A 13326-nucleotide genomic window follows, 5' to 3' on the forward strand; every position below is an offset into this window, starting at 1 on the left:
ATTCTGCCACAAGTACAGACGCAGAAAATACATTACTTCCCCCCCGCCCCCCTCCAAAGGCCACAGAAAAAGACCTTTCTTGACAATATTAGCGTCAAATAAATATAGCACAAAAATGGCAGCTATATCGCGAGGTTATTCTGGGAGGGCTTTGCCTGAACTGCAAATCTGAGTGCACAGGTCTGCCATTTATTTGCATGCAATTTACATTCCTGTGCTTTCTCCAGATTCAACTACCTGAAAAGCCATACTGCAAATTCTGCGGCAGTGCTACAGAACAGGGGAAAGATGATAGGGGTCTTTTTTTCTTCTACATTGCATGGGTTTTCAGGTGCTATTTGGGCACTAAATCAATGAATATTGCCCCTATTAACAGAAAGCACAAGATTTTACAGCAAAATGACTTCTACACAAATGTTGAACAGGATATATTTTTAATTGTATGTATATTTACAGGAGATACTCAACACCCTAATGAAACAGGATAAAATGTAAACTAAAACATAACAACCTTACCTGCCCAAGTACTTCAAAGAAAGATGTCCTTATGGTTATCTAAAACAGAATAAGCAAAATTCTGATTTGAGATGTAAAAATAAATCTGACAAAGTGAACATGTAAATGAATGCCACAATTTTTTTTTTTTTTTTTAATTGAAATATTTTAGTGAACACAAATTATTTTTATTCAATACTTAAGAGCTTTATTTAATATAGCCGCACAGTGGGCCCGTGTTGTGAATTAAATATCAATATTTATTGGCATTCAGTTCTCATTGTGAAATAACTTGGTCTAGCCCAGAATTACAATTGTTATAATTTGGCGGATTCTTCGTACTGTCGTGGGAACCATCGAAAACAAGATCTGTAAACATGGTAGCTTTCTAATCAGGATTACTTTAAAAAGTCAGTTACAGAGAATGGTTAACTTTAACAGAATTTTTGTTCTTCATCGAATCGCTGAAATATTTATGTTGATGGGTTAAGTTAGTTAATTGGAAGAAAGCCAATTTTAGTGGGTTGAGAATGGATCTGACCCGGGTAAATTGGAATCAAAGATTGGCAGGCAAAACTGTAATTAAAGAGAAGATGGTTCAGGTACAGTCAAGGTACATTCCCACAAGGGGGAATCGTAGGGCAACCAAAGCCAGAGCTCCCTAGATGATGAAAGACAGAGTATAAAGCAGAAAAGGGACGTGTATGATAGATGTCAGGTTGAGAATATAAATGGAGAACCAGACTGAATATCGAAAGTTCGGGCGGGGGGGGGGGGAAGGGGGAGAAAGAGTAGAACACATTGGCAGCTAACATAAAACGGAATCCAGAAGTCTTCTACAGGCATATAAATGGTAAAGGGGTACTAAGAGGAGGGGTGGGACCGATTAGGGACCAAAAAGGAGACCTATGCATGGAGGTAGAGGGCATGGCTGAGGTACTAAATGAGTCTGTCTTTACCAAGGAAGAAGATGCTGCCAAAGTCAGTGAAAGAAGAGATAGTTGAGATACTGGATGGGATAAAAATTGATGAGGTACTAGAAAGGCTGGCTGTACTTTAAAGTAGATAAGTCCAGGACCAGATGGGATTCATCCTAGGATTGCGGGAGGTACTGGCCATAATCTTCCAATCCTCCTTAGATACGGGAGTGGTGCCAGAGGACTGGAGAATTGCAAATGGACTTCCAAAAGGAGTTTGATAAAATGCAACATTACAGGCTGACAAGCAAAGTTGAGGCCCAAGGAATAAAATGGACAGTAGCAGCATGGATGCAAAATTGCCAGTGGCTGTGAAGGTGACCGTGGCCCTGAACTTTTGTCGGGCTCCTTCCAGGCTGGAACTGGAGATGCATAGAATCATAGAATGGTTAAAGCACAGGAGGCCATTTGGCCTGTCATGCCTGTGTTCGCTCTCTGCAAGAGCACTTCAGCTAGTCCAACTTCCCCATAGCCCTGCAATTTTTTTTACCTTCAGATACTTATCCAATTCCCCTTTGAAAGCCACAATCGAGTCTGCCTCCACCACCCTTTCAGGCAGTGCATTCCAGATCCTAACCACTCGCTGTGTAAAAATGTTTCTCCTCGGTCACCTATTTCTTTTGCCAATCACCTTAAAACTGTCTCCTCTGATTCTCGAACCTTAGAACAGATTGGAACCCGACTATTAGATTGGATTGGAACACGATCATGGGACTGGATTGGAACAGATTGGAATCTGACGATTGGAATGCATAGGATTGGATGTATTCTGCGAGATGTTGCATTATTATCTCGCGCTTTGCATCCACTGTTGCGCAAGGGAGATCACCAAGAATCTCGATTCTCTCTTACCAGAGAGCAGCAGATGGAGTGAGCACGCAGTTTCGCGAGGATTGCAGGCTTCCCCAATAATCGGGGCACCATTAACTGCATACACGTCTTTGTGGGCGCCACGTGAACGCAGAGATGTATTACAACCAAAAGGGATTCCAGTCCTTCAGTGTCCAACCATCGACAGAATATCATGCAGGTCAATGCTCAGTATCCTGGCAGCAGTCTGTTGCCTTCATTCTGTGGCAGTCCGCTTTGCCATCTGCATTTGAGCCACCACAGCAAACCCAAGGGTGCCTACTGGGCGACAAGGGCTATCCCTTGACAACATGGTTCATGACTCTGGTGCGCAACCCACGCACACGTTGGCAGCATGCATACAACGAATGCCATCCTGCCACACGAAACGTGAGAGCACACCACTGGCATGTTGAAATAACGCTTCCACTGGCTGGACCGTTCTGGAGGAGCCCTGCAGTTCGGCAGAGTGGTTGTCAAGATTCGTGGTGGCCTGCTGCACAACCTCTCCATGAGGGCACAGCTGTTTCCACCAGCTCTACGGCAAGCAGCTGAGGAGGATGAGGATGACATGGAAGATGAAGGGAGACTGCAACCCAGACAGCCTCCCTTTCTGGCCAGGATACTGGTGAATAACTCACCTAACTGCGATATCAGTAAACGCAATCCCAATTCCCCATTCACCAACAGTCCCACACCTTACCATTCCATCTGTGACTGACCATCACAGCATCCACTTGGCCACAAATCAAAAATAAAAGCCAACTCAAAATAAACATTCCAAACCAAATTTATAAATCAAACCATACCATTATGCAAGAACTGCATTTATATAGCACCCTTCACTACCACCAGACATCCCAAAGCGCTTTACAGCCAATGAAGTACTTTTTGAAGTGTAGTCACTGTTCTAATGAAACAATGTTGCATACAAACATCAACTAATCACACTTGTGCATTTCCTTAGTGCCTGTCTTCAGTATGTCTTTGCCTGTCCTAGTGCTCCTACACAGTGCTACACCAGTGGCTGCAACATTTCTGGTGGAAGGCTGCTGACCCTCAGTGGGGGAGACTGCAGATGGCTTTGGAGGACAACCTTGAGCAGCTCTGGGCCCAGAAGGCCCGGCTTCGGACTGCATCATCTCAGCATGTGCAGCAGCAGTTTGGGCTGGCTAGCTAAAAGGTAACAGCAAGGGCACTGGAGGAGTGGCAGTGGTGGGAGGACAAATGCTGTCATCCCGAGAGAGAACAGCAGGTTTGTGCCCCTCGAAGCCACTGCCACTCCCCAGGGCTGCCCCTCAGGAATCCTTGTAATCTGTTGAGAACAGATTGCTGGACTATTGAGACATCCTACAAGCCCCTTTGAATATTGGCATCTGCAGCCATGATGGCAGCGGTCTGCGCTTGCATGGCAGAAGTCTGAGCTGCCATTGCAGCATCCAAACATTGGGTAGCTTCTGCTTGTGCTGTAATGGAAGCCGAGGAATCAGCCATCAGACGCTGCATCATGGTTGGGTTCACAAGTGCGCTGATGGGAGTTGGCAACCACTGCCATGCTGGAAAGGATGGGCTCCAAGCTTCGCGCAAAGCCCTGTGCCAGGTTGGTGCTGGATTCCTCCATGCTCCTAGACATTGCATGGATGCTTTCTGGCAGGCCTGCCAAGGCACCAAGCATTTCATTGTGCATATCCATCAGCCTTCTTCTGTAACCTGCCCCATCAAAGTGATCATCTGAGTCCTCTGCAGCGGAACTCTGGTGTAGCCCTCTGCCCTGGCTACAGGCCACTTACGCCCAGTGACTCTCCACGTGCAGATCCCACCTCTGAGCTATCCTCTAAATTATACGCAGTGTCAGTATCTGAGCTGCTGATTGCAAGTGTGAAATCAAGTGACTGTGTTTCTTCATCATCACTGCCTTCTTGCTTTTTCACCTGTTAGTCTTTCACCACTGCATGGCGAGGTTGCAATTTCTGGGTATCTGAAAGGAAAAAGGCACAAGAGTAGGGTTGTGGTGACGGGAGTAAGAAAGAGGTGCTGCTTACACCATCTGCAGTTTGCAAATCAGAAGAGATTGTGGCATGAGGATTAGGTATGAGGATATCATCTTCTATGGTTTCAGCCCCGCCACTGGCCACAAGCCTCAGTAATGGTCCCTCCAGTGATGGCGAGCACCATCTCCTCCATGGTGGTAAGGATATACAGTTGCGCCTGTCCCCTGCCGGTTAGGTTCTGCCCAATGTTTTTTTGTGCGCGGTCCTTTTAACTAGCTGCACACCCCATTCAAATTTTCACTCGTGCAGTTTCTTCCATGTAAAAGCCAGTGAGCGGCCTGCGCGGGACCTCCAGTCCGCCGCACGGCCACGCAGCTTAGCGGCAATGTTATGTCCGGTTGTACACCACCTTGCCTTGCAAGAGAGAGGAAAAAGTGTGTCAAGTGAATGCAATCGGTTTCGGTGAGGTGCTGATCATGGTTGAATGGTTGGCAGTGTGCGCAAGCTGTGAGATGTGGGTGTGAGGTTTGCAGCAGTGCCAAGTGTGTGAGGGCGAGGTAAAGCTATTAATGTTAGGTATGAGTCCTGATTGAGAGAGATTGTTGGCGAGTGATGGGGATGTGGTGCATTGAGCAGCTACTGAGGCTAGTGGTGCAGTTAGTGGGTTATGGCATTTGAAAGTACATTCACTGCCCTTGGTCACTCGTGCGAGGTCATTGAACTTTTTGCGGCACTGCATCCAGGGTTTGATTCCTGGCATTGACTGCCACGGCTATCTGGTCGCACTGCCTTCTGAGAGTCTGTCTGTCGGGCCTCCTGTGGATAGAGCACATCTCTTCTCTATCTCTACTAACAAGGCCTCCAGTGCAGCATCGGAAAATCTTGGAGCCCACTCTCTACCATGTTGCACCATTATGTCTTTTTCCATGTCAGAATGAGTTCCCAACGACTTCCAGCACCTGCTCCAGCCACAATGCAACTCTCCTTTAAGAGGTGCAGGCTGGCTTTAAGTACTGCAGGCTAGCTTTAAGTGGTGCTAGCCTCTCATAATTTTGGGCTCCATGCTGAGGCTGCAGGCGCTCAACACAACATGGTTAGTGTGGCTGCATGCTGCAACCATGTTAATTAGCAGTTGGCATGCAGCCTGCATTTAAGCAAAAAGTGTGTGTTAATACCGCATCGTGATCCCACGCCCATTTTCGTGCTCTGTCGAATTGAGCCCCCTTTGTTTGTTAATAATCGGAGCACAATAGAACAGCCCTTTGAGATAATTTCTCAGGTCATTTAATTCCTGCTGCAATTATTTAATTAGAACTCAAGGGTTTTATCCTATTTCCATGAGACCATTTTTATTTTGTTTGATGTAGTCTGCATTGACATCCTGCCTAAACAGCAATTATGCTGTGCTCTTCTTTACACTGTACAAGGTCATTACCAGTAAAAATCAATATATTCTCTTGAATAAAGATTTTAAGAAAATGAGAAACACCATTGCTTAAATATTCTTAATCGATAGGAGCAATGCTTATTTCAAACCAAAAATTCTGCAAAATATAAAGACGACTATTTCACACAAAATTTCACCAGTGAACATAATCTCATTAGCTCAATTATAACCTAATGTTGTAGCAGCACATTAAGCCATTAACTAATTGCAGCAGAGCTAAATGAACTAAAACATCAACTCCCATCCTCCTCCTTTCAATTCCTTTGTGTTTTATATTAATAGAAAGATGTAGCATTTACTGAAAGCCATAATTTGCAGTAATTTGTTAAATTCAGCACAAAGCATTCACTTTTCTCATCCTCAAACTAATAGATCCTTTGGATTCTATGAGTGAGTTGTATAGGAAAGGCTGATCTCGAACCTGCCTGTCCGAGTACATAAAAGCAATTTTTGTTTTTTATTGAATAGATATTTCTCAGAACATTGAGCATAATTACTTTAATATCCAGCGCATTCAGTCCCTTTCAAAATAGCTTGATGAACTGAAATCCCAGATAAAGTCAAAATGGGGAATCTGACAATGGGCTGTGGTATCCTTTGCAAATATTCAGCTTATCTAGCAAACATAACCATAAGAATGAAACTAAGAACAAGCAACTGATTTTAGTTGGAGCAGACTTGTTTCCATGTACCTTAATTTCTCCAGTGACCACGACAGTAATTATATCCCATCTCAAGCTGCATCTCTGGATTTCACAAGTATTGGTGAAGATATAACCTATCCATCACTGCTGATTAGGCTAAGGATACCATAGCAACAAAAACCAGTGTGACTAATCTCTAAAATATATCCCTACAAACTGTTTTCCTGGATGCTTTTGTTTAAGATCACCCTTTCTATATAACCATTTTTCATCCTTTCTAAATAGTTTTCACCAATGTTCCATTGGGGGTTTTTTTTCTGTTGAGAGAAGGATTTGGTGGAAATTGCCTGTTTTCTCTTTAGGATTATTTTATTTTTCGAGGACGTAACCAGGAGGGTCGATGAGGGCATTGTGTATGATGTAGTGTATATAGATTTTAGCAAAGCTTTTGATAAGGTCCCACATGGCAGACGAGTCACAAAAGTTAAAGCCCATGGGATCGAGGGCAAAGTGGCAAGTTGGATCCAAAATTGGCTCAGAGGCTGGAAACAAAGAGTAATGGTTGATGGGTGTTTGTGACTGGAAGGCTGTATCCAGTGGGGTTCTGCAGGGCTCAGTGCTGGGTACCTTGTTTTTTGTGGTATGTATCAATGACTTGGACTGGAATGTTGGAGGTATGATTAAGAAATTTGCAGATGACAGTAAAATAGGCTGTGTGGTGGTTGAAGAAAAAAGCAGCTGCGGATTCAAGGACGATATCAATGTACTGGTCAGGTGGGTGGAACAGTGGCAAATGGAATTCAATCCAGATGAGAGAGGTAATGCATTTGGGGAGGTCTAACAAGGCAAGGGAACACACATTAAATGGTACGACACTGAAAAATGTAGAGGAACAAAGGGACCTTGGAGTGCCGGTCCACAGATCCCTAAAGGTAGCAGGCCAAGTAGATAAGGTGGTTAAGAAGGCATATGAAATACTTGTCTTTATTCGTCGAGGCATGGAATAAAGAGCAAGGAGGTTATGCTTGAACTGTATAAAACACTGGTTAGGCTGCAGCTGGAGTACTGTGTGCAGTTCTGGTCACCACATTACAGGAAAGATGTGATTCCACTGGAAAGGGTGCAGAGGAGATTTACAAGAATGTTGCCTGGACTGGAGAATTTTGGTTATGAGGAAAGATGGGAGATTCTGGGTCTGTTTTCTTTGGAACAGAGGTGGCTGAGGAGAGACCTGATTGAGGTGTACAAAATTATGAGGGGCTTGGATAGAATGGATAGGAAGAACTGGTTTTCCTTGACAGGAGTCAACAACCAGTGGACATAGATTTAAAGTAATTGGTGGGGGCAAGGGGGGGGGGGGGGGGTAGGGTGGAAGTATAGAGGAGACATGAGGGGAAATGTCTTCACCCAGAGGGTAGTGCGGGTCTGGAACTCACTGCTTGCAAAGATGGTAGAGGCAGAAACCCTCACCACATTTAAAAAATACTTGTTTGTGCACTTAAAGTGCTGTAGCCTGCAGGACTACAGACCAAGAGCTGGAAAGTGGGATTGGGCTGGATAGCTGTTGGTCGGCCGGTGTGGACATAATGGGCTGAAATGGCCTCCTTCCGTACTGTAAATTTCTATGATTCTACGATTTCTTGCGCCTTCGGATTATCCAAAGCCAGAACTGCAGCGAGCAATCTGTTCCACGATGTCTATCAATACCACTGTGAAACTGGCCATCAAAATGTGCACAATACCACAATGATTCTTCCTCCATTCCTACAAGGCAATATCTTCGTCTCAGCTCAAAATACCCAAAGGCGGTACTGCTAAGAATGGCATCTCACTTTATGGAGGACTGTTAGAAATTAGGGGTGTCTAAAATGTATATGGTTATGCAAACGATGCTGTGTTTACATAATTGTATTAGAACTAGAGACAAAAAGTCTTTTCACACGACTATAATAGCTGATTAGGTGCTTAGAAGCTGCTTATGTTTTTGGTTCCTTGCAGATGTTACAGCATTCTGCTCTGCAACGGTCATATAATTTGGTTTCCAAGCTAGCTATCTGCTGTTTTCAAGTTAGGATTTCGACTTTGTTTTTGTATCTCTAATTTGATCAACTAAGGCTCAATGCCTACAATTCTTATATTATTAATGACCAAATTTATAATGCTAAGGTGGGAATTGGAGTTAGCTTAACAGAACTGCTTACGGAGATGATTCAAAGTTAATTACCATTAAAAAAAACAGAATAGAAGGAATTTGGGGAGGTTACGGTATCCATTTCAGGATGGAGCAGTCTGCTAGATTAAAGGGAGATAATGACAGGCTGAATGAGTCAGTTCTGGGTTGCTGCCCCCCCCCCCCTCCGGATTAAGACGGTACAAGGCCAGGCCTTTTGCTGGTTGTACCAGGGGGTATAGGGACAAGAAAGAGAGAGAGAGAGAGAGAGAGAGAGAGAGAGAGAGAGAGAGAGAGAGAGAGAGAGAGAGAAGGCGAATTCCAATGGAGGAACCTTCAGAAAATATAAAGACAAATTTGGCAAAGAAAATGAGACCCCCTTTAGGGGAGGGCACTGATTCAATAGTTGAAACAAAGAACTCGACGCCGCATTGGTTACTGAGTTTTTAGGGGAACCTCTATAGGTTAAAAGATCTGGTCAATATTCCATCCGAGGCTGACCCCTAAAAAGAGAATAAAAGACCTAGAGCTTTTTAACACAGACGGTGAAGGGGGAAAGAGTCATACAAGAGTGGGGCTGGGCTAACCCTCTTCTGAGAGTGGACCAATGCTCATCTAAGTTAACACTCTTGGAGGCTCTAGAGGAGAGGAAGAGAAGTCGTAAGCCAGAAAACTTTTTGCGCCGCCAGCCATCTGTCCGATCGGGACCGGTACCAGCTGCTGGTCACGGTCGTATTTTTTGCAGTATAACTAGTGTGTTATATTTAGTCTTAAACTCTGATTAAACACAATATATCCACCATACTGGTTTGCAGTCGATCCTGATTATTTTGAAAGACCAGAGATAAGCTAATATCAACAAATTGGCTAATCTCTACAGACCAAGGCATAAGCTTGCATCTCACTATTCCATGGTGTGGCGCATTGGGACCACACGCATCTTGCCACCTATTGCATGGGCTGGTTTCTCCCTTTTTTGGCAAGGTAGCAGTCGTGTGGAACTTCTGCTTGCACTGTGACCCTCCCCCTGTAAACCTCACCCGTTTTCCTGGGTCAGGTCTCATTACTGATGCAGGGCAGGCTCTACCCTACCTTCACCAATACCAATTTCCTGTCTTTCCATATCCCTTTAATACCTTTACTTCTCAAACACATTCTCACAACCCTTATGAACTTTATTTCCCTCAAGATTCACCGTTAACTGCCTTGGTTCCAAATTGACATCCCCTTGTTCTGGCTTCTTCTACTAAATGGATAAATCTTACCGTAGTTTTCTCAAATTCTTATTTTAAAACACTTCATTCAGATCATTTGACCCTCCTTATCTATTTATTTGTTTATTTCACAAGTTCTAATATTGGGAAGCAGCCGTGCTTTTTTAAGCAATACAAACTTCAGGAGTCAGCAGTGTAGATTTTCCATTGTGAAAGGCCAAAGCTGCTACAAATGAGGTAGATAGTGGAATTACATCAACTCAGAGTTCATTACAATATTCTGCCGCTCTTCTCCTCCAATTCTCTCATTCATTTTCTGGTAACCAAGTATATACCAAAGTCACTCATTCTATTGAAAGTGGAGAGCTGGTAATACCACTGTAATCTATCTGCCTCTTTTTCTCAGCTGTGCTAGAGGAAGCCAAGATGATCCCCACTGAGCCTGCATACACCACTGCTGACTTTATCCCTTCGAAGTACCAGCTTGGACACATCCTGTGGGATTTAAAGAGAGTGCTACCAGGAATGCATCATGGTGGGACACACCATGATTCTAGGGATCTGGATTGGGAGGTCTGGGCAATCTCTTTTGGCTTCAGCAGGCTTGAGGATCATCTAGAAAGAACCATGAGGCAAGACTTCACTAATCTAATTGGTGTCATTAGGTCTGTTGTCACAGATTAGTGTCCATGGTCAAACAATGGCCAACAGCAGAAGCACAGCAAGAACTTAGAACGGTGACATCTCTCAGGATAAGATATCTAGATGCCCCTGCCAGCTCCCAACAATAACTGCAGGTGACAGAAAGCATTCAGGGCTGGACCGACCGCACAATTGTGGAAGTAGTGCAGCCTGCATCTCAGGACTCGGGTGCAGGGGAATGAGAGCCAGCTCTTATACACATAAAACACCCAGCCACCTTGCACATTTCTGAGGTGTAGCTAAAGTATAACACTAATTTGCCATTGAAGGGAAGCAAACAAACTCAAACATGACATGTTTGGTTATTAAAAATCTGGTTGATCTGAAGTTGTTGGGTGTGCAGACTGTGTTCTTGAAAAGCTATGGAAGCATGTTTCATTCGGAGGCAGCAATTAGGAAATGAGATTGACATGGAAGATTTAACACAATGTAGGTGAAGGCATATTAGTGAAGTGCATGGGAAAGTTGTAAACAGAACTGTTAATGCAGTGGGTACATAGTCAAGTTAAGATCTCATGTGAGAGAGCTTGCTTAATGACCCACGCCACCAGCATCGGTTCACTTCCGCAACCTCCTAGCTGCTTCTGCTCCTCCTAGTACAGGTACCACGTCCGAAATCCGGAATCTCGGGACCTAATCCATGCCGGTTGTTTTTTCGGATTTCAGACAAGAAAATCAATAGTCTGAAATCCGGAATTTTCAACTGAATCCATGTCAGGTTTTGAGCGGCGAGGTCCAAAATCCATGCTAGATTTTGGGTTTTGCTTCAAAAATGTCCAGTTTTTGGACAATAATTCCGGACGATTCCATCAGCTATGTGCAAAATGTCCGGTTTTCGGATAATTCCGGTTTTCAGAGTTCCGGATTTGGGCCGTTGCACCTATAGTACCTTTGCTGCTCTATCAGGCTGCAAGGATGCCTCTTTGCAGGACAAAGTTGTGCAGTATACAGTAGATCCTAAGATTATAATCTTCTGCCTCATCCAGTCTTACAAAATTACTCAAAGGGTAAAAGTAGAAGATCAAAAGACAACAACAACTTGTATTTATATAGCGCCTTTAACGCAGTGAAACATCCCAAGGTGCTTCATAGGAGTAGTTTGCAATAAAAATTTGACAGCGAGCCGCACAAGTAGAAATTATCGCAGGTGACCAAAAGCTTGGTGAAAGAGGTATGCTTTAAGGAGAGTCTGGAGGGAGGAAAAAGAGGTAGAGAGGCAGAGAGGTTTCGGCAGAACTTAGGGCCGAAACAGAAGGCATGGCCACCAATGGTTGAGCGATTACAATCAGGGATGCTCAGGAGGGCAGAATTAAAGGAGTGCAGATATCTCGGGGAGGGGTTGTGAAGCTAGAGGAGATTAGAGATAGGGAGGAGCAAGGCCGTGGAGGGATTTGAAAACAAGGATAAGAATTTTGAAACTGTGACATACCTCATATCGACAACTTCTGGCTGTGTGAAGTTGCAACTCTGGTACAGAGCTATCATTTGGAGGTCTTGCTCTGTGCAGCTTGGCAAAGATCACAGTGGAAGATGGTACACTGAAATTAAAATAGTCTTGTATTACAATTCAATATGGAAAACCAACTTACCAATGGATAAAGTTGTTGCAGATTTTTTTTTAGGTAAGAAGCAATACTTCGTCATTTTTAAAGGAGCTTGATAAGTCTCTGCCTCATCATTCCCCTTTATGAATCAGGTAGACAGGTCATGTTGGTTCCAGTCATTTGAAAAGAAATTCTGTAGTTTAAAAATGGCAAAACAAACTTCAGAACGTGGTTAAGACTACATTAAATCTTTATTAAAAATGAAAAAGTTCATTAGTTTTCAAATAACTGAAGCCAATATACCATATAGTAAGTCTTGCAGCTTCCTGAACAGGAAATAAGGTTGCGTGTGCACTCTTTCAAACAGAAATCATCATAAGTAGTCCCTTGGAATCGAGGAAGACTTATCTCCACTCTTGAAATGAGTTCTTAAGTGGCTGAACAGTCCAATACGAGAGCCGCAGTCTCTGTCACAGGTGGGATAGTCGTTGAGGGAAGGGGTGGGTGGGACTGGTTTGCCGCATACTCTTTCCGCTGCCTGTGCTTGATTTCTGCACTCAGCGCCCTGCCGGATGCACTTCCTCCACTTAGACGGTCTTTGGCCAGGGACTCCTGGTCGGTGGGGATGTTGCACTTTATCAAGGAGGCTTTGAGGGTGTCCTTGCAACGTTTCCTCTGCCCACCTTTGGATCGTTTGCCATGAAGGAGTTCGGAGTAGAGCGCTTGCTTTGGGAGTCTCGTGTCTGGCATGCGAACAATGTGGCCTGCCCAGCAGAGCTGATCAAGTGTGGTCAGTGCTTCAATGCTGGGGATGTTGGCCTGGTCGAGAACGCTAATGTTGGTGCATCTGTCCTCCCAGGGGATTTGTAGGATCTTGTGGAGACATCGTTGGTGGTATTTCTCCAGCAACTTGGTGTCTACTGTACATGGTCCATGTCTCAGCCATACAGGAGGGCGGGTATTACTACAGCCCTGTAGATCATGAGCTTGGTGGCAGTTTTGAGTCTGATGAAGGGATAGAATTATAAAGCTCCTTCAAAAGTGATGAAGCATTGCTTCTTGTACACAAATGAAAGAGCGCAGCTTTGCTCCAGATGAATGTCAGTACCACTATTTAGCTGAGCAACATAACCAATCAGGAAAAGTATATTTTAATTAGAAAATCTTAGCAAAACATTTCAGATGAAAGCACCATTGTTTCACCACACTCATCTCATACTGAAACACAAGTAGAACTCAAGGAATTATTGGCAGGCTAGCAAACTCCCACTCCCCACTCAGTCCCAATTAGGA

At 44.1% G+C, this 13326-nt stretch overlaps 1 protein-coding gene across 1 annotated transcript in view; it reads right to left on the reverse strand.

Moving 5' to 3' along the window:
- Nucleotides 1-13326, reverse strand: part of pgap1 (post-GPI attachment to proteins inositol deacylase 1) — a 176572-nt gene that overhangs the window by 118997 nt on the left and 44249 nt on the right. Inside the window, exons 18-19 of the mRNA XM_070873735.1 lie at nt 11919-12027; nt 517-555 (exon numbers count right to left, since the gene is read on the reverse strand). Of these exons, the coding sequence (XP_070729836.1) occupies nt 517-555; nt 11919-12027 (148 nt within the window). The remainder of the gene's footprint in view (nt 1-516; nt 556-11918; nt 12028-13326) is intronic.

The sequence above is a fragment of the Pristiophorus japonicus genome, chromosome 3, assembly GCF_044704955.1.
Source record: "Pristiophorus japonicus isolate sPriJap1 chromosome 3, sPriJap1.hap1, whole genome shotgun sequence".
NCBI lineage: Eukaryota > Metazoa > Chordata > Chondrichthyes > Pristiophoridae > Pristiophorus > Pristiophorus japonicus.